At 41.0% G+C, this 20,687-nt stretch overlaps 1 protein-coding gene across 17 annotated transcripts in view; it reads left to right on the top strand.

Moving 5' to 3' along the window:
* Window positions 1-20,687, top strand: part of mycbp2 (MYC binding protein 2) — an 87,873-nt gene that overhangs the window by 10,832 nt on the left and 56,354 nt on the right. For all 17 annotated transcript variants that reach the window (XM_054786400.1, XM_054786403.1, XM_054786401.1 and 14 more), the window contains exons 3-16: window positions 989-1,204; window positions 8,480-8,633; window positions 8,721-8,917; window positions 12,252-12,494; window positions 13,188-13,259; window positions 13,394-13,490; window positions 13,742-13,815; window positions 15,560-15,698; window positions 15,782-15,858; window positions 17,072-17,276; window positions 17,382-17,546; window positions 17,623-17,781; window positions 18,739-18,943; window positions 19,028-19,173. In XM_054786400.1, the coding sequence (XP_054642375.1) occupies window positions 989-1,204; window positions 8,480-8,633; window positions 8,721-8,917; window positions 12,252-12,494; window positions 13,188-13,259; window positions 13,394-13,490; window positions 13,742-13,815; window positions 15,560-15,698; window positions 15,782-15,858; window positions 17,072-17,276; window positions 17,382-17,546; window positions 17,623-17,781; window positions 18,739-18,943; window positions 19,028-19,173 (2,149 nt within the window). The remainder of the gene's footprint in view (window positions 1-988; window positions 1,205-8,479; window positions 8,634-8,720; window positions 8,918-12,251; window positions 12,495-13,187; window positions 13,260-13,393; window positions 13,491-13,741; window positions 13,816-15,559; window positions 15,699-15,781; window positions 15,859-17,071; window positions 17,277-17,381; window positions 17,547-17,622; window positions 17,782-18,738; window positions 18,944-19,027; window positions 19,174-20,687) is intronic.

Here is a 20,687-nt window from a genome sequence, read left to right as displayed (position 1 = left end):
GGCAACAAGAGGTGGTAGTGATCAATAAATGTCCCTCCTGGAGGACTGTGGCTAAAATTGCTGCCTCAGTGGAGAAAGCTAACCATTCAGTTCGCTCATCCTAATTATTATTTAATGGCCACTCCACTCTAAGAGTGTTTTCATGGAGCTTCATTTACCCTCAGCGCCTCATCATTCATGTCTCCAAGCCAATGGGGGGCAGCATTCTGGAAATGTGATTTGTAATATTAATACTAATACTACTACTACAGCTACTACTACTACTACTACTATGAATTGTCTTTGTAATAATAATATACATTTTACAAAATAAAAACATGATTATTATTATTATTATTATTGTTATTATTATTATTACTACTACTACTACTACAACATTAATATCAATATGAATATTATTAATGTCAGTATTATTGGTAGCAGTAATATAAATAATAATACTATTAAAATAAAATACTATTAATGCTACAACTACTACTACTAAGTATACTAATTATAATCGTAACTATTATTGTATAAATAATAAAGCCATCCATCCATTTTCCATGCCGCCTATCCTCATTAGGGGTCGTAATAAACGAGGGATTACTGTAATAATCATTATCATATTATTCTTAAATTGATATACATTTTATCAAATAAATACATTAATTTAATTGTTTTTAATTATAATTTATAATTAGTAGTATTAGTAGTAGTATTAGTAGTAGTATTAAGAGTAATATTACAGCTATTACTAGTCATTATATTTCTTCTTAATTTAATAAAACAAGTGCACAAAAATCAAAAGCATAAAGAAATGAATGCCATGACATAATACTATAATATTGTGCAAGTGTATCTAATATTGCGTCTTTTTCAAAGATTTTTTGGTAGATTTAGGTGACCAAGTTATTCCTAAGTCAGTGTTATGCATCTCATGCTGCCACAAACGACAACACACTCTCTCCTGACCCGACTGACCACTTCCCCTATGTGGCTTCTACAGACAGAGAGTTTTGATGGTGCCCTCTGCGTGCCCGACATCAAGCTGCACAGTAACCCGTCAGCGTTCAACGTCTACTGCAACGTGCGCCACTGTGTGCTAGAATGGCAGCAGCGGGAGACCTCGCTGGCGCTGGCCTCCAGGAGCTCGGTGCAGAGCGGCGACTCCGACAGCGAAGAGGAGGAGGAGTACCGCGAGCCGGCCATCAAACTGCCAAAGGTAGGACGCTCTTATCGTTATACATGACGGAACCTGAGCTCTTTATCTTGGAGCTTTATCTTCCTCATGGGCCTTACCTTTTTTATTACTATACTATATTAAGTGACTTCATATCACCTCACCTGACGTTTCTAAGCCCCACCAGGAGGATTAACAACCTTTCCTGTCGCACGATTTGCTTTGAATGCTCTTGACTTCCATCCACTAGGAGCGAGCAGTCTAATGTGGGTGGTGGAGATGCTGTTAAAAATAATTGTGTCATCAGTTACTGGCTATGACCCACTAAATCTTATGCCTGCAATTCACATGGAATGTAACTTCCTGTATTTCATCCCACTGCCATTCATTTGTTAAATATTTCATTATTTTATTACCGTAAGTTATTTATGATGAAATATTTTATCATTTTATTTTCATTATAATCAGTTTAAAAATAATACAGTTTTATTATATTTGATGTATTACTGTACTTTCCGGACTGTTAAGCAAACCTGAATGCAAGCTACACCTAATAAATTTAAAGAGAAAAAACCTTTGTCCGTAGGTCGCACCTTTCTATAAAGCCGCAGGTGTCCACGTCGTAACAAGGGATATATACTATACAGAAAGAGTTTTTAAACTTTTAATTAAATACATGCATTTTCCAAAACCACCAGAAAAGTGGCTGTCATTGCCCTCTTCATCTTCCTCCTTCCGCACTAAAACCACTAAAGTCGTCTTTTTGAGTGTCGGATCCAAGCAGCCGCATCACTATATAAGCCGCAGGGTTCAAAGTGTGAAAAAAAAGTGTTGTTTAAGTGCCTAAAGCACATTTATTTAACCAAACAAATAGAAGAGCATGGAGTTCCTAGACAGAGAAGCATCTCTTAGAAGTTGAATAAAAACCTAAATAAATAGCTCCCTGAAATGTTTCCACAGTAAATAAAATAACATTTATATATAGACTGAAATGAATTTCTCACTCTCTCTCACAATCACACACACAGGCTTCTACAATCACAATCACACACACAGGCTTCCACATTGATATTACCAACAGCATTGTTTCAAGTGATTCACGGACATATTGGGAGGTACGACAAGCTAGCAAAGCTGCCACTTGCGTGTACTGCACATGAAGGTCACAAATTAAAACAGAGAAGCAACTGCAACTTCACTTGAGCAAGCACTTGGCGACGGAGGCAAGGAAAAACTCAGAGGAAGAAACATTGAACAGAAACCAGGCTCTGTGGGGCAGCCGTCTATCTCGACCGGTTGGGTTAAGACAGGGGTCAACAACGTGGTGCCCACGGGCACCAGGTAGCCCCCACGACCACATGAGGTGCCCGCAAGCCTGCTTTTCATTCAGGTTTTCAGTTAATAATGAAAGAACAGTAGAAAGAAATGCATTCTGAAATACAAAATGTGAGTTATGGACACCAGCATTTTGTTAATGTTCTGGTAAAACAAGCATAAGCGCTTTGTTTGGGTTTAAAATAAGCTCTGAAAATAAATGTTACAAAAATGAGTAGCTCTTGGCCATTTTCATTTTGTAAAAGTAGCTCTCACAAGGAAAAACGTTGGTGACCCCTGGGTTACGATCTAAAAATAGAGTAGAGGGATGGATGGTAGATCAAGACAGAAGTCTTAGTCTTGTGGCAAGTAATTGTAAATTCTCGGAGCGCAGTATTCTCCTGGGTTATTAGGGTTCTAGGAACTCTTTAAGATATACCGGTGTCTGACCGTGTAGCGCTTTATATGTAAGAAGGAGAATTTTAAACTCAATTCTAAATTTGACAGGTAACCAGTGCAGTGAGGCTAGTTCGGGTGAGATGTGATCTCTTCTTCTGGTTCTAGTTAAGATTCTTGCGGCAGTATTGTGGACTAACTGAAGGGTATTCAAAGATTTCTTAGGGCAACCTATTAACAGAGAGTTACAATAAGCTAACCTGGAGGTCACAAAAGCATGAAAAAGTTTTTCTGCATCTGGTAGTGGCAGGAATGTTCAGATTTTCTTTATGTTTCGTAAATGGAAGAGGAAAAGGAAAGGCCCTGATCAAAGATGACACCAAGGTTTCTGACTGTATTGTGCGGGGTGAGTGCAAGACCGACCATCTAGGGCAGTAATGTCATTTGCAATCTTGTCTCTGAGGTGCTGGGAACCAAGGACGATGATGTTTAATAGTAAAAAGTTTGAGGTCATCCATCTCTGTCGTTGAGGCACACCTGGAGTTTGGACAGCTGACTGGTTTGGTTTGGTTTCATTGATAAGTACAGTTGTGTGTCTTCTGCATAGCAGTGAAAGTTAATGGTGTGTTTTCAAAACAGGTCCTAGCACAGAACCAAGTGGGTGACCTGACTGATCTTCCCGTGTCTGGATTCTTTATCACTAATGGATACAAACTGCAGGTTATTTGACAAATAGGACTGAAACCATTTTAATGCAGTTCCTTTAATGCCAAGGGCATGCTCTCATCTCCATATTAGGATTTGGTGATCAATTCTGTCGAATGCTGCTGTATTGGTCTAATAAAACTAAGACTGAAACAAGGCCTTTGTCTGATGTGGTGAGGAGGTGCTTCATAATTTTTACAAGTGCTGTTTCTGTACTGTGGTGCCTTCTAAATCCAGACTGAAAGACCTCAAATAGGTGCTTTTGAAGGAAATGGTGTAACTGGTGCAATTACTTTATCTAGGGCCTTGGAGAAAAATGGAAGGTTAGGTATTGGTCATTAGTTAGCTAAGTGGGTCAAGGTTAGTTTTTTTTTTTTTTTTTTTTAAGTTTGATTACAGCCACTTTGAATGATTGTGGTACGTAGCCTGTCACTAGCGACTTGTTGATTATCTTGAGAAGAGCTGTGTTGACTAGTGGGGTAGTATCTTTGAACAAGTGAGTAGGGATGGGCTCTAACTCCCAAGTTGAGGATTTTGAGAAAGAAATTGTAGAGGCTAGTTCAGAGGAGTTAATGGAGTAAAAACTGTTGAATTGTGTGTCAGTCATTGCCATTTCCTCTATTTCCTCTAGGGATGTACAACATCGGTTGATGGCGGGGAGGAGGTTTATTTGGGTCGAATAGTGGCAATTTTAGTGTCAAAAAAATTTGTTCAATTAAAGATGAGTAGTGCTGTTCTGGAATTACACGGGGCCTTTCTGTAGTTTTTAAGGCTCTCTTTCCAGGCTGAACGATTTTCTTGTGAGCGGGTGGAATGCCATTTTCGCTCTAATTTTTGTGTTTTACATTTTAGCACACGAGTATGGGAATTGTACCATGGGGCATATTTCTTTGGGTTGCTCTTTTTTAGTTTTAACGGGGTGACAGAGTTGAGAGTTTCTTGTAGGAGGGAGGTTGTGGTGTCTACGAGCTCATCAATCTGTGTTTGATTAGTATTAGTATTGTTTATTAGGTTAATGAAGGGCAGTGAGTTCGGGGGTGGGGGTGGGGGGGTGATAACATCTTTGAATTTATTAGCAGTGTTATCTGATAGGCATCTGGTAAGTATGGTTTTGTCTACTGGTGTGTAGTTAGCTATTTGGAATTCCAATGTGATTAGAAAATGGTCAGAACAGGATTTTTTTGGAAATACTGTTCAGTGTTTAACATCAATGCCATATGTCAGGACGAGGTCAAGTGTATGATTATGACAGAGTCCACATCCTGGGAGAACCCAGTTACGTCTAATAGTGAAGTGAATGAGGAGGCTAGGCTGTCATTATTTACGTCCACATAAATGTTAAAGTCACCCACTAGGAATATTTTAGCACTCCTAATTACTAGACTTGATAGGAACTCTGGGAAATCAGTTAACAACTCTGAATGGGGTCAGTGGGCGGTACCTAAGTAGTAGGTGCTTATGTTCCTTCTGGGCGTAGTGTGAAATATTGAGAACGATGTTTGATAATGGACTTAAGGTTTTGGGTATACTGGTAAAGTTGAGTGAAAGATGGCTGTGACTCCTCCCCCCCTGCCAGATTCTCTGGAGAGGTGGAAGTTAATGTGAGTGGATTCATTTAAGCCAATGTATTCTTCCGAGTTTAAACAGGTCTCCGTTAGATAAAATAGGTCAGTGTTACGGTCAGAAATCAATACCTTCACAAGACAGGAAGTGGAATCATGTGGAGTTGATGTGATGAGAGATTTAGGCTTGGCACCTTGCTGAGCCTAGATGGCGTCCAGGTGAGTGTTTGCCGCTTTGGGAAGCACCATCTCCGGTGTAGAGGGAGTTGTAGCGGCCGGGGTGCATGAGGAAGGAAGGTTTGTAGTCGGAGCTGGATGTGGGCTTTCTGGTGTTGAAGATGATGGTGTCCAATTGGAGTTTGGCTTCACAGATCTGGTGGAGTGCGGATATTCGTTGTTCCAGTTCGATGATCTTAGCGGCGAGATGGGAGCAACTCGGACAGGTTTGAGGAGTATCTGTCAGCTAGCTTAAGCTATGCTGGCTATGGTATGCTAGCTGATGGTCTAAAAACGTCAGAGTTTCAAAAATATGGATTTCAAGTTCTGCTGGCAGCCTAGGGTTTGTTTTGCTCAGTTATGAGCTGGATTGTAGTTCGGCTGCAGTATCAAAATAGCAGTTAAAAATAAAAATCACTTTTCCGCAGAAAACGTCTCTGCTCGAGGCGCTCGTGTCAGATGATGTCACTTCCGTGTTGTGCAACTATTATGCAACGTCTCCATCTGTGAATGGTTTTTCCCTCCTTAAGATCGCATGCGCAGTCACAACACTAGCAGCTGCAGTTGAGTTTGCGTTCATCCACTTCTTGAAAGTATATTTGGTCTGCTCAACCTTCTGTAGTAGTTCCATCCATCCATTCATCTTCTTCCGCTTATCTGAGGTTGGGTCGCGAGAGCAGCAGCCTAAGGAGGGAAACTCAGACTTCCCTCTCCCCGGCTACTTCAACCAGCTCCTCCTGGCGGATCCTGAGGCGTTCCCAGGCCAGTTGACAGACATAGTCTCTCCAACGTGTCCTGGGTCTTTCCCGAGGCCTCCTACCAGGCGGACGTGCCCTGAACACCTCCGGTGGGAGGCGTCCGGGAGGAGTTTTGACCAGATACCCGAGCCACCTCATCTTGCTCCTCTCAATGCGGAGGACCAGCGGTTCTACTCAGAGTTCCTCCCAGATGACAGTGCTTCTCACCTTATCTCTCACTGAGAGCCCAGCCACCCTATGGAGAAAACTCATTTTGGCTGCTTTTACCCGCGATCTTGTCCTTTCTGTCACCACCCACCACTACATCCAGGGAGCGGACATAGAGTTGGTAGACAGCTACAAATTCCTGGGTGTTCACCTTAACAACAAACTGGACTGGTCCGTCAACACCCACGCCCTCTACAAGAAGGGCCAGAGTCGCCTCCACCTGCTGAGGAGACTGAGGTCCTTTGGTGTGTGCAGGACTCTTTTCCGGACCTTTTATGACTCTGTGGTGGCCTCAGCCATCTTCTATGCTGTGGGCTGCTGGAGAGGGGCAGCACGGACAGGGACAGGAGCAGGATCAATAGGCTGATCAGGAGAGCGAGCTCTGTCCTGGACAGTCCTCTGGACTCCGTGGAGGAAGTGGGGGAGAGAAGGATGTTGGCTAAGCTGACGTCCATCATGGACAACACCTCTCACCCGCTACATGACACTGCGGGTTCCCTTAGCAGCTCCTTCAGCAGCAGACTGTTATACCCACGGTGTAAGAAGGAGAGGTTCCGCAGGTCCTTCATACCGACCGCTGTCAGGCTCTACAACACCTGTACCACCTGAACCATGTTGTAGTCAATATGTATTCTTTACACTGTATTCTTTACTTGCGTATCTTGCTTGCTGCTGTAACAAGTGAATTTCCCCGCTGTGGGATAAATAAAGTACAAATACATACCCAAAGCTCATTACCATAGCTGAGGGAAGGAGCGTAGATCGACTGGTAAATTGAGAGCTTTGCATTTCGGCTCAGTTCCCTCTTCACCACAGCATACCGATGCAGAGTCTGCATCACTGCAGACGCCGCACCAATCCACATGTCGATCTCGCGACCGTAGTATTTCCAACATATAATATATACTGTAAATACCTATGTTAAGTGAATTTCTGACAAGTAGGATTCCTTCTTTTTAAATTGAATGTTTCGTAGTTAGAGCATAGAAAATCTGTTTTTAACCTTCTAATCCTCGAGACATAAGACCCTTATAGTCACCTTTACACACGTATTATCCAATATAGTAGACATAATAACAGAAAATAAGACGTATTAGACATAAATAAAACATAACGTAGACTCACACATTAGCAATGGGAGAGTTCCTTGTTTTTTTCTGGACAGCGTACATCCTGCAGTGGCTATTGTCTCATCAAAGTAATGTAATGGTGGCGGAATGACACCATGTCAGGACGGCTGTAAATTAGTCAGCCTTTTTACATGAAACAGACACAGGGAGATGCTCAAAACACAGCATGAACAATTCAACACTTCCTAGTACTCTTCTTCTACTGACTTACAGTATTTCCTAAAACCTAGCTTTATAGCCCACACTCTACTACAAAATACACCTGTCGCTACAGTAACATTACTGACACCTTGTGACCAGTGTAGAATACTACATATCAGGTTTTTAAATGTCTTCAGAAATGAAAATGTGTAATTTACACCAAGAATACGCAAAATTTGCATAAATATTCATATTTTTTACTTATATTAAACCGTATTCAACCACGACACAGCATTCATTTATAAATTAATTTATTTTGAAAACCCGTATAGAGTGAAATCGCGTAATTCGAGCCACAAAGTGACAAGGTACAACTGCAATTACACAGTTACACATCACAGTGTCTTGTCAAAGCATCGTGCTGGAAAATATTGAGTCACAAGATCTTGTGTCACAAGATCTCACGAGATTAAAACGTTACAATATTTCTTGTTCAGAAAAAAATCTTGTGGGCACTTCATGAAAGTGAAGTGGATAATTTTGCCAGTGTTAATATATTGTCATGTACATCCGTGTCTGTTTTCCTCGTCTCTCGCCTCCACCTCCAAACAGGCAGGAAGCGGCTTCACTCTCTGCATTGTTTTCAGTACCTGGCCGCGTTTGTTCCATAGAACAATGGCATGAACGGAGTAAGCCGTTTTGTCAGTTATACAGTCTCTTTGTCTCAGGGGATGGAAGCTAGCATACGCACATATGCCGCTAGCATACACACAGAGTGCAGAAGTGTGTGACGTAAAAGAAAGAAGAAAGAAAGAAATTTAATTAGTAGATTGCAATATATTGTCATATTTTTTATAGTTTTCATTGTACTTTTTCCCTCGTCCACAGATAATTGGCATTGGCCTGTGCGGCGTTTTCGAGCTGATAAAGGAGACACGCTTCTCGCACCCCTCGCTGTGCCTGCGTAGTCTGCAGGCCTTGTTGGACATGCTTCAGGGGCAACAGCCCGAGGGCTTCCAGACTGAGCCTCCCGACGTGCTGGGTAAGGAATAGCCTCGCACAATTCAGATGTTGTCTAATGGACAATTAATTTTTCCTTACATAAACTTATGTTATGTTGTTTCCACAGAGTCCCTTTTCCAGCTGCTGTTAGAGACCACAGTCCGAAGTACTGGGCCTAACGACCCAACGGGACAGGCCATCACTGCTCTGTCCTGTGCCTGCCTTTTCAGCCTGGTTGTGTCCTGGGGGGACACCGGCAAAATACTGCAGGCTGTCTCCGCCATCCTCACCAACAATGGCAGCCATGCTTGCCAGACGATACAGGTGACAGACAATGCTGGTGCACACCTACTGAACACATAATGTTGTAATAACATTGGAAAATGTTTTACCAAGCAGCAGCAGCTGCAATGTAGTGTAGGTTTGGTTACAAGCCATTATACAGAGGGAGAGAACAAGATCTCTGGCCGCTCCATGCGTTTCTTCAGAGCAATTTGGTCTGGACAGTCCAAATTGGGTTTTGCAAAATGTCAGACCTCTTCAAGTCTCCTCTCTAATTAGTTTACCATGCCTGTTTCTGCCAAATCTCCGGTCCTTTGGTTGTCTCTCTTCTGACTGCTTTTCTTTACATACAGTATGTACACTCACAGGCTGCAATATTAGGCATATCTGCACAATCTTAAACCTTAAGCCTTTACAAAGGTAACTGCAATGGTGTGCTTGTCTTATTAGACTATTGCAGGTGTACCTAATATAGTGTTAGCTTGTCACCCACTCACAACAACACAACTCTAAAGCCCTGACCAGACTGTGAGTCATCACAGAAGCAGGCAGGCAAGAGAGCGGGAAGTGTTTGCTTATGCATTCTACATATCTGAGCGTGGGTGTGTGTGGGTATGCATGTGTGCGTGCATTTGTGTGTGTGTGTGTGTGTGGTGTATCCGATAACTGCTGTGGTAGTGTGTTGTTGAGCCCATTGAGACGAGGAGAAAGTCATGGTCCACGTCAGATCTTATAGTGAGAGGCTTCATTTCCTTCATCGAATAACATCACATAATGCCACTAAAGATTACTCAGTATCTCAAAAAAAGTGTGTATCGTAAATTCCGGTATATAAGCCGCACCAATGTATAAGCAGCACATGTCCATATCATAAAATGGCATATTGTGGTGCACATGGGGACCAGGCAGCTCTGTATTTGACAGGAGCCAATCAAAGTTTTTATTTTTTTTTAGTTTTCTCATAATGCATTTCGTTTGAGCAAAGCATGTCATTGGAGGACAGAAAATGGTGGGTGGTGTTATAAATGGTGTCTGTGTCCACCAGAGGGAGATGACTGCGTTACTCAGACGCAGTGCATTAAAGGAAAACTTTAAAACTCATATTGGTACATGTTTGCATATTTCTCAGGCATACCTTTTGAGTGTTAAGTTGCTGTGTGATGAGTTTAGTGTTATTTGTAAGATGACATCATGAGTCGTGCTGGTATTGTTATACCGTTACATATACTGACCTCCTGCGATTTCCAATGGGTTGACAAGCTCGTTGTGAGTGCACTGATAGTTTGTGATTGGCTCCCGGCAAAGAAAGAGCCACCGTTTCCTCACTGACTCGCGAGTGGCACATTATTTAAACAATTAATAGTAGTTCTGAAGTAAAGGAGATGTCATGAGATTAGAATTTAGATCTAAATTAGCTGCACCACTGTATAAGTTGCTGTGTTTAAAGTTTAAGAAAAAAGTTACAGCTTATACACCGGAACTGACGGTATACTCCTCATTTTTTCCAGGAATTGGGATTCCTTATTTATAAATGGAATACTGTATAGAACACCCGTTTATGACCTTGTCAATATGATTTTTAATTAGAGCCCTCTAGATATTAAATAAGACCTCGATAGTCACCTTAACACTCGTATTACCCAATATAGTAGACATAATAACAGTAAATAAGCCATTTAAGACATTAATAAGACTTGTGCTCATTTGTGTTGCTGTAAACGTGTTCCTTAGGGGAACTGAGTGGCAGGCGGACAGGAAGTGACACCGGGGGTTCAGAGTTGCGTTTCATCTTGATGTGGGTTACAGCCACAACAGTAGCCCCTGTTTTTATTGAGGATTATTTGCCTAATATTTCAAACCTGCAATAAAAGCCTGTTGTTCCGCGATCAAGTCTGGCACTTTTGTGTCTCACCCAACTTTATAGTAACATTACACCTGGTGACCAGTGTAGAATACTACATGTCAACATCTTTGAATGAGTCTTTTGTATTTTAGTTCATTTAGCCATTTTTATTCTTGAAAATGCTTAATTTAGGCATACGTAACAACATGATTTATTAATTAATATATTTTTGAAAAACCGTGATGGAGTGAAGCTGCAAAATTCCAAGCATGAAGTGGCGAAGAACGACTGCACAGTCATCCCTAGTTTATCGCGGTTAATTGGTTCCAGACCCGAACGCGATAAGCGAATTTCCACGAAGTAGGATTCAATATTAATAAATGGAATATTTTTGTAGTTAGAGCCAGAAAACATGTTGATGACTTTCTAAATATTACCATTATTATAGCCATGTAGACATGAAATAACACACCTGTAGTCACCTTTACACTCCGATTATTCTTGTTTACACCACATTGCTAATGTGCAGGCTACAGGATCACTGCAGGGACACGAGATGGCCATAGTTCATAGCATTCTAGCAAGTTAAGTAGTTCGCCTCCAATTTATTTATTCTGAATGTAAGAAAGGGTGTCAAATGTAGTGGGGAAGAAGGACAACGTAAGAAGCCAAAAACGTACCGCTTCCACATGGAATAGGAGAACTTTTTTCACTGTATCATGTCGGACATGCCATGGCTGATACCATGCAGTGTGACTGTAATGTAATGAAATTTCATGCTTGTGTGTTATGTTTTGTGTCAGTACTGACGCCTAGTGGCCAGAATACTACATATAACTTGTATTTCAATGTTTTTTCACTAATAATGGGCTATAGTCAACCACGAAATAGTAATCATTTATTAATTAATACATTTTTGAGTGAGGTAGCAATATTCGAACCACAATGTAGCGAGGGACGACTGTATAGAAGACACACAGCCATTACTGTGTAAATAGCTCGCAACATAGGCCTACAGTGAAGCATGGTGGTGGCAGCATCATGATCGGAGACTGCACGAGTGCTGCTAGCATTGGCAGAGCTGCGGTTCGTTGAGGGGAAACATGAATTCCAACATGTACTATGACATTGTGCATTGAGAATGATACCCTCCCTTGGGTTTACTGGGCCGCATGGCAGTTTTCCAAGATGATAAGGAGCCCAAACACACCTCCAAGATGACAAGTGGCTTGCTGATGAATCAAAGAGGATTAAGACGGTGCTAGATTACAATGGTGCCCACATTAAATATTGACACTTTCGACAAAATGTGTTTGTTGTGAAGTGTACTCACTTGTGATGCCAGCTATTTCGACAATAATGGCTGTGTGTGGACTAGTGGACAGTGGATAGTAAATCTATACTGCTATACAGCTGTACACTGACTACCATAAGTCAATAAAATGCTTTTAAATGTGAGGGGTGTTCTCACTTTTGTCAAATACTGTATATAACCTTTACAAATGTGTCCCCCCCCCCCCCCCCCCCCCCCAGGTGCCCACAATACTGAACGCCCTGCAGAGGAGTGTGCAGGCCGTCTTGGTGGGAAAGATCCAAATCCAGGAATGGTTCGGGAATGGCATCAAGCGCGCGGCCTTGATGAACAAATGGGTGCTGAAAGGCGTCACCATCGATGAGGATGAGCGCTGCCTCCTGCAGACCGACGGCTCATTTCTCTACTTGCTCTGCAAGGACGGAGTCTACAAAGTGGGCTCCGGCTACAGCGGCACTGTCAGGGTATGTACATAGACCATGTGTTTAATGTGACGCTTCAGTCCACCGACTAAACTAAAAGGATTAATCCGTTACAGGGTCAAACTGTCTCCATCAAACCTTTATTTATTGTACAGGCAGTGTGTTAACTTTTCAAGTTCATTTAAAAATTTGTAAGTATCATACTAGTGTGTAAAAAGAAGTTAACCACAATATGATAAAACTTTAGAAAATACAAGAAATTGTGCACTCAGGTTTGACAGAATGTTAACGTAAAGCCAAATGGAGAGGAATATTGCTGAAGGCGAGTCAGCGTCATGCATCACATATTCTTACAGGTGTAACTTTTATCATATTGGTTAATTTAGCCGTATTGTACTGGGCTGCAAGGACAGAGATTCGCCTATACCGTTTTCCAACGTCACACTAACTTCCATTTTGTCTTTGGCTGGTACTCCTCTGTTGTGGCATCACAGAAACATGACAAAATCCCCCCAGAACATGCAAAATATAGTTCACTAGTTCAATCCATAGATTATTGTGATGGTATACTGTGCGATTTTATCGACATATTATTTCCAGAAAGTTTAGTTTGAATTCCGATTCAGATCCTTAGAGTTTCCCCTTTCAGTTTCTGTAGCTTTCCTTTAATCATCATATGCTGGCTAGTGTTTGCTGATTGATTTGTGGTTTGTTTTTGTTTTTTTTACCCCTCAGGGTCATGTTTACAACTCCACGTCTCGCATCAGGAATAGAACAGAGAAGAGATCGTGGCTGGGCTTTGCTCAGGTAACCTTGGTGGACCTCCAATGACTTAAGATCATCCTATTTGATGCAATAGATTTGATTATTAAGCTGCATATGGACTCCAACAGTGTGTTCAAAAATCATAAATACAAGACTTGTTTGTCCTGTCTCTGTAGGGCTACTTGCTGTATCGGGATACAAGTAACCACAGTATGTCGGCCATCAAGATCAACCCTGAGACATTGGAACCTGAAGGGGCGGTCACCATGCCAGGTGTGGAGATGATGTTCATTTTATGCCATGCACACTGCTTCTGTGGAATTTTTACTGCCAGCACTCCATCAGACTCCATTCTTCACTAATGTTAATTATTGCAATTCTCACAGCAAGAAGCACGTTGTGTGTTTAATTCTATTCAATCTGAGATCTTTAAGGCAGCTAGGGTCATATTGAATTTGATTCTTAATCAATGTGTTCAGCAATACATTGCAAGTATTGACAGTCACCTTCCTCTCTCTGCACAGGTCAACACTCAGATGGACAGAACATACTCTTCACGGACGGAGAACACATTAACCAAATAGCAGCCTGCAAAGATGTAAGTGTACAGTTAACCGCTGCCCTCGTTTCTTTACATCTGTAAAGAATGCTAACCTAGCTGGGAATCCTGTAGAGCAGGGGTGGCCATTATGTCGATCGTGAGCTACCGGTAGATCACCAAGGTAGTTTGGATCGATCGCGTAAACGTCACTTTGTAGTTGTCATATGACATCAGTCAGCTGACATTAACCTCCCCTCCTGATTCGCGCTTGCTCCCCTGCAGCGTTTCAAGCTACACACGAAGTTGCAACTTTCATCTTTATTATTGTGATTATGGATGAACAAACTCTGCGGTAAGATGTCTATATCTATAACTAAAGTTATCTGTTCACTTGTAGCGGCTAGTTATGTAGAAAATAAGTGTATCGTTTACTGGCTTTGCTTGGCGCCATGAACTCTACTACAGAAATCAGTGTTTTCTGCACGTCTGCTTCTTAAACTATTATTTCATGATGGAATGGAACATGTGGCCATTGGTGAAATCTTTTCAATATGTTGCCTTTTGCATCATCATTTTACATTCTTGTATATCACTAATGTTTGATAGCAAATGCTAACTGGATGTAATACATGAACTGTGTGCCCTAATGAACGTTACATAGCTAATGTGACTGACTATTACCAGTACTCACTCACTAGTACACAACTATTTAGGAATTATGTGGAATTATCTTTATTTCCATATTGAAATGAATTATGATAGCAACTACTTTGATTACCTGTAAACTTTGAAAATGTGAATATGAAATACTAATCATGAATATTTACAATAGAATTTCAGAGTTTACTGGTTACATTTTGTATATGTTTTATAGATTTATGTTTTATTTTGACTTGCATGTTGCATTTTGTACTTGCATTCTGAGAAATTGCGTGCACTCCTGATATACATGTATAACGTACATAAATACGTACTCATATTTTTTGTTAAATAAATATAATAAATATATATACTTTCTATATTTATAGTAGTAGGTTGATCTTTGGGACTTAGTCATTTTAAAAGTAGCTCGCAGGCTAAAAAAGTGTGAGCACCCCTGATGTAGAGAGTCTTACTTTATGATGACTTAAACTAAATTACATGGCTTTTTAATTCCCCGGCAGTACAAAGCTCTCCTCTTCTACAATGCCATCATTTATAATCCAGAGAAAGCTGTTCTATTGTGTAGCACGAGGGGTAGTGACAATGCATTTGAGTATTTGCCAAATTTAATGTCACAAGCTTTAACAATATGTTGGTAATAATTTATAAATAAATGATAATAAGCATAAAATGTACAGTATACATGTATGACATAATGATGTGACGTCAGTGCAAGATGGCAGCGTCCTGTGTGACAACGGAAGCACTTACCTCCTACAGTCACCTTGTTAAAATCTGACCTCAAAACTTGCCTTTTCCGACAGCTAGCCGTAACAACTCAGCGGCCTGGAGAGCCGCGTACTACCGTTAGTCGCTTTAGAGGGAGTTTGACTCAGTTTCCATCTATTCTATAGTTTGGAGGGGGAGGAGCGAGCCGATGTAGCGCTTGGTGGCATCTCAATGCAGCAGTATAATTCAAGCTTCATTAGTGTAAAACAAATTAGGTTTTCATGGGTGTCTCAATTACTCTCATTTATTTGCTATTTGTGAAATGGGGCGGGGGACATATACTGTATACAATATGTTTTTTTAAAATATTAAATAATAGTATAAATACAAGCAGGTATCAATGTTGTGTTTTGCAATTGCCATCTTACAGGATGGTTTTGTGGTGCGCATCTACACCATGAGCTCAGACCCGAGCCTGCAGCAGGAACTGCAGCTGAAGCTGGCCAGGAAGTGTCTACATGCTTGCGGCATCTCCCTCTTCGACCTCGAGAAGGATCTGCACATCATCAGTGAGTAACTCTGGATGTGCATTAGTGTTTTTTTTTTATATGTACGGTATTTTCACACCATATGTGCTCTATTGATCCCTCAGGCACAGGCTTTGATGAGGAGGCGGCATTGCTTGGAGCTGGCAGGGAATTTGCGCTGATGAAGACTGCTTCCGGGAAGGTGAGCGGAATATCCTCCAGTATTGTAGTTTGAGGCAGTACCAGTGAAACATTTGAACACACCTTCTCATTCAAAGGCATGAGCAAGTGTCTCGAAAATTTTGACTGGCACTGTATATAAACTCACCACATTATGTACAAAATCTAATTAGAGAAACCTGCCTTTATAAAGACAATAATGCTTAACTTATGCTTAACTTAGGTATGTATTCATTTCACAATATGTTTATTATGGTGGTTGTAGTTTTAGCGGCTAAGTGTGAGAAGCGCTCTTCTCACACCATGCTAAATATGTAGTTGCGAAGGGCGTGTTTTACTGCTTCTGTGCAGCGGGTGTGGCGCAATGTGCGGCTTGGTCAGATAAAAAGATGAGGGCAGTTTGCATGTTGATCATTTTTTTGTCCTTATAGAGGCCCACAGTCTTACTAACGCTCATCTTATCTGCAAAGACACCTTAACAGAAGAAATACCATCAATGCTCTGATTGTAGTCGGGGTGTTTATTTACAAAACAGCAAAGAGGACTGGGTGTTAATTACAATCAGGCAATAACAGGAGATGTATGTATGACAACGTAATTCTTTTAACTTTAGTAATCATTTGGAGTGCATGAAAATATGGAAAGGAAAATGTAGGTCTTTGAATACATGGTGATTTACAAGTATATTGCACAACACAGCAGCAACAGAACCAATGTTGTAATTGAGTTAAGGAGTAAACTGCTCTGCCAGCATTAATACTGCTGATGAGATTATGGTAGGTAGTACGGCAAGTGTAACACGCATGAATTGCACTTTTTTTTTCAGCTGCTGGATGCTGACCACTCGTAATACTTTGAATGGAGCTACTGCCATTTTGTGGTGTCAATTAAAAAAAAAAAAAAACACCAGGAGGTTGCTTACTGCCACAGCTGTTAATTCCAATATTTTTAAAATCTAATTAGAGAGACTTGCGTTTGTAGACCACACACTCTGACTATAGGAGACTCTGTGGTTAATTGAATAGAGGTGTTCATTGAATGCTTGGAATTGCATTTATGTTATACTCTTACTTTTTCGGTACATTTGCACAATACGCATAAAAAATAGCTGTGCCAATATAAATATGCTTATTCTTGCTTTTGACATGAAACTGTTATTACTTCACATAAAAAACTTAAGTGCAGCAATTTTAACCAAATTATTAATAACAAACCTTTTCATTGTGTCATTGCAGATCTACTACACAGGAAAGTATCAAAGCCTGGGTATAAAGCAGGGAGGGCCTTCAGCAGGCAAATGGGTGGAACTTCCTGTCACAAAATCTCCCAAGATCCTTCAGTTCTCTGTTGGCCATGATGGTTCCCACGCACTGTTGGTCGCCGAAGACGGAAGTGTCTTCTTCACCGGCTCGGCGAGCAAAGGAGAGGACGGAGAGTCCAGTATGAGAGATTTCATCCTCACATTTATACGCCATGACAAATCAGATGAGACGAGATAACTGAATTAAAATGATGATGTGTCATTACCCCTCCCACCACTTGCAGCTAAAAGCCGCCGGCAGCCCAAACCCTACAAGCCCAAGAAGATGATTAAATTAGAGACCAAGACAGCAGTGTACACGGCGTGCAACAACGGCAGCAGCAGCATCATCACCAAGGATGGCGAGCTCTTCATGTTTGGAAAGGACGCCATTTACAGCGACAGCACTTGTATGTCTTTACAAAAACTTTCCTCCGCGCTGTTGTCATAAAGTTGCAGTGTTCCAACACCCTCTCCTTTCCACAGGTCAGGTGACGGACCTGAAAGGCCACTTTGTGACTCAGGTTGCCATGGGAAAGGCCCACACATGTGTCCTGACTAAGAATGGGGAAGTGTGGACATTTGGGGTGAACAACAAGGGCCAGTGTGGCAGAGACACAGGAGCCATGAGCCAGGCAGGCAAAGGTGGGCAAACATAAACATTAAACATTAGACCTTGTTATCACCGAGTGGTACGCTTCGGTATTGTACACATTTTACAGAACCGATAAGGGATGTATTTTCTTGATAAACCGTGGAGGAAATTAACCATCAAGTATTATTTTTAATGAGAATCTCTCTGTGCATGTTCAGAACTCCTGTTTCCCAGCCAGTGTCATATTGAGAAGATGAGCATTATGCTGTTACTCTTGTTCCTTATGCGACAGCAAACTAGTTGAGACTGAATAAACAGCGGCTATGCTGGCTGCAGCCAATTTCAACTTTACCTCAATTGCTTCAAGATGCAATTCATCAACAATCCATTTTACACAGTCCAGACCAAATTCTAATGATCAATTTATTGTCGCCCATCTTTAATTCCCATTGTAAAATATTACATTGGAATAATATAATGATATTATGAATTATGAGACCAAGGCTGTACTTCTTAGAATAACCTCAACATCAAAATACTGAAAAAAAAAAAAGAATTTATATTCACTTTGGAATATTATGATAATAATGGAATTTTATAAACGTCAACATCTTATACTACTAAAATGTATATATTTGATTTTTTATTTCCTTTTATGCCAAATCTTAATTCCCCAAATTAGCCGACTGAAATTGTCATGTTTCAGTACCCTTTTGTTGAGGGGTGGTGGTTGCAATGGTATGCTTTGGGACGCTTGTATGGGGTGGAGCTAGACAGAGCATCCTTGTTCTTTCATGTTACACTGTAATGAATTAAATGGGAAGAAAATGGTGAATTGGGATAGGAGGAGGATTGAAATACCTGCTTTTTGTAGAACTAATTGGTTTGTATGCTGTCAATGTCAAGTGGAAACACCCTACCCTGGCAAAGTGAACCATACCGCTTGGTGGAAACATGGCATTAAACATTTTAAAACTTTCTTGCATCATTGGTGTGTGCGTTTGCAGCGTTTGGCGTGGAAAACATGGCCACAGCCATGGACGAAGACCTGGAGGATGAGCTGGAGGAGAAAGAAGAGAAGAGCATGATGTGTCAACCCGGCATGCACAAATGGAAGCTGGACCAGTGTATGGTTTGCACCGTGTGCGGGGATTGCACGGGCTACGGCGCCAGCTGTGTCAGCAGTGGACGGCCTGACAGAGTACCAGGAGGGTAAGAGGACACGCAGATGGGCAAGTGTCTTTCAAGTTATCTTGTGCATTTTTGTAAACTTTTCAAGAAACATTTGTGCACTAGTATCTGTGGCTGTGGGTCTGGAGAGTCCGGGTGCTCGGCATGTGGATGCTGCAAGGCGTGTGCCAGGGAGCTGGATGGCCAGGAGGCCAGACAGAGGGGCATATTTGATGCAGTCAAGGAGATGATCCCATTGGACCTCTTGCTAGGTAAGTACAAAATCCCTCTAAACTTTGTCCTATCATTCACACAAGGAGTTCCTCTCACCCGTACCATCACTTGCATTACCGTAAATGCTCCAATTAACGCCTCTATTCAACGCACCTGAGAAATTCATGAGCGCCAGTTCAAAAAACATTGGCAGCTGTGTCTGTGTCACAAGATGGCTGGAGTTGCCTGTGAAATATCATGAGTGGTCCGCATTGAACAGCTTTATCTACCTCTACATGCACTTTAAAATGTTGCTACTCAGCTGTCTGTCTGAAATTCATGCGTGTTACACTTGCTGTACTATTGTTTACATTGAACTCATCAGCGGTATTCTAGCTGAGCCTTACTGCTGTTACAACATTGGTTCTGTTGCTGCTGTTTTGTATAATGTACTATATATAGGGTCAAAGAGAGCTACATTTACATTAATAAAGTTAAAACTATGGATGTCCCGATCCACATTTTTTGGCTTTCGATCCGATCTTTTTTAATAGTCTTGCTGATCCGATCCCATCCAGTACCGATGTCTTTTTAATTTAAAAAAATAATAATAATAAGCTTTTGTTACAAACATGAATTTGTAGAATTGAATATGGTTATGAAAATAGCTCTTTAAGGCATTAAAAATAATGCAACCAAAGTATTGCTGAATTTACTTTTTTATTACACAGCATGAACAACAATATTGTTTGGCTTTTGTAACAAACCCCTGAGTCAGGTCCCTAATCCAATAAAAGTCCATCCAATAAAAGATAAAATTGGAAAAAATGGCCTGCAAAATACCTTTAGGGTAGGACTAATCATTTGACATGGTGTGATTTACAATATATGACATTTTATTTAACAAACTCTTAGGCCCTAAGAAATCTGTTTCATTTTTTCCCAAATTTTTTTAGAATTCTGTTTTTTTACCTTTTCCAAATATTTTACCTGCATAGAGTGTGTGCTATTTGGGTTAGTGAATAAAATGTCCACGAATGAAATGCAAAAATCCTTACATTTATTGATGCAATACATCATTGGCCCATTTTGTCCAGTAATTCAGAAATGAATGTAGCTTGGCTAACTTTTCTAATGGGATGAAATTTCCCCTGTGGGACTAATAAAGGCATATCTTATGTCAGCCTCAGCACATATTGCTATAAAATCTTCAACAAACTGTAATGCCCGTGCTTGTGATTAAGGAAGATGTAGTCACAGATGCAATTCTGATCGCATTATTAATGTAAGATATTATGACACCCTTATTTTGTTTACACAATTAGACGAATGTGACAAAGAGTGCTTTTATTTTGAAGGCCGAATGTGTGTTGAGAATGGCAATTGACGGTTGATACGAGTTGGGTGCAAGAATAAACGTGCCTTTCGTCTTTTTTCCACTCAGACCCTGCACGTCGTCAGTGGGGAATGTAAAATGGTCCTTATATTAAAGCGGTAAAACACAACACGGTGGAAATATACTCAACCAGCCTGAGTCGCACACGCACACACACACACACACAGCTGCACTACG

The sequence above is a fragment of the Dunckerocampus dactyliophorus genome, chromosome 9, assembly GCF_027744805.1.
Source record: "Dunckerocampus dactyliophorus isolate RoL2022-P2 chromosome 9, RoL_Ddac_1.1, whole genome shotgun sequence".
NCBI classification, from domain to species: Eukaryota; Metazoa; Chordata; class Actinopteri; order Syngnathiformes; family Syngnathidae; genus Dunckerocampus; species Dunckerocampus dactyliophorus.
The sequence above is the reverse complement of the archived record's forward strand: the minus strand, read 5'-3'. Positions and strand labels throughout refer to the sequence as shown.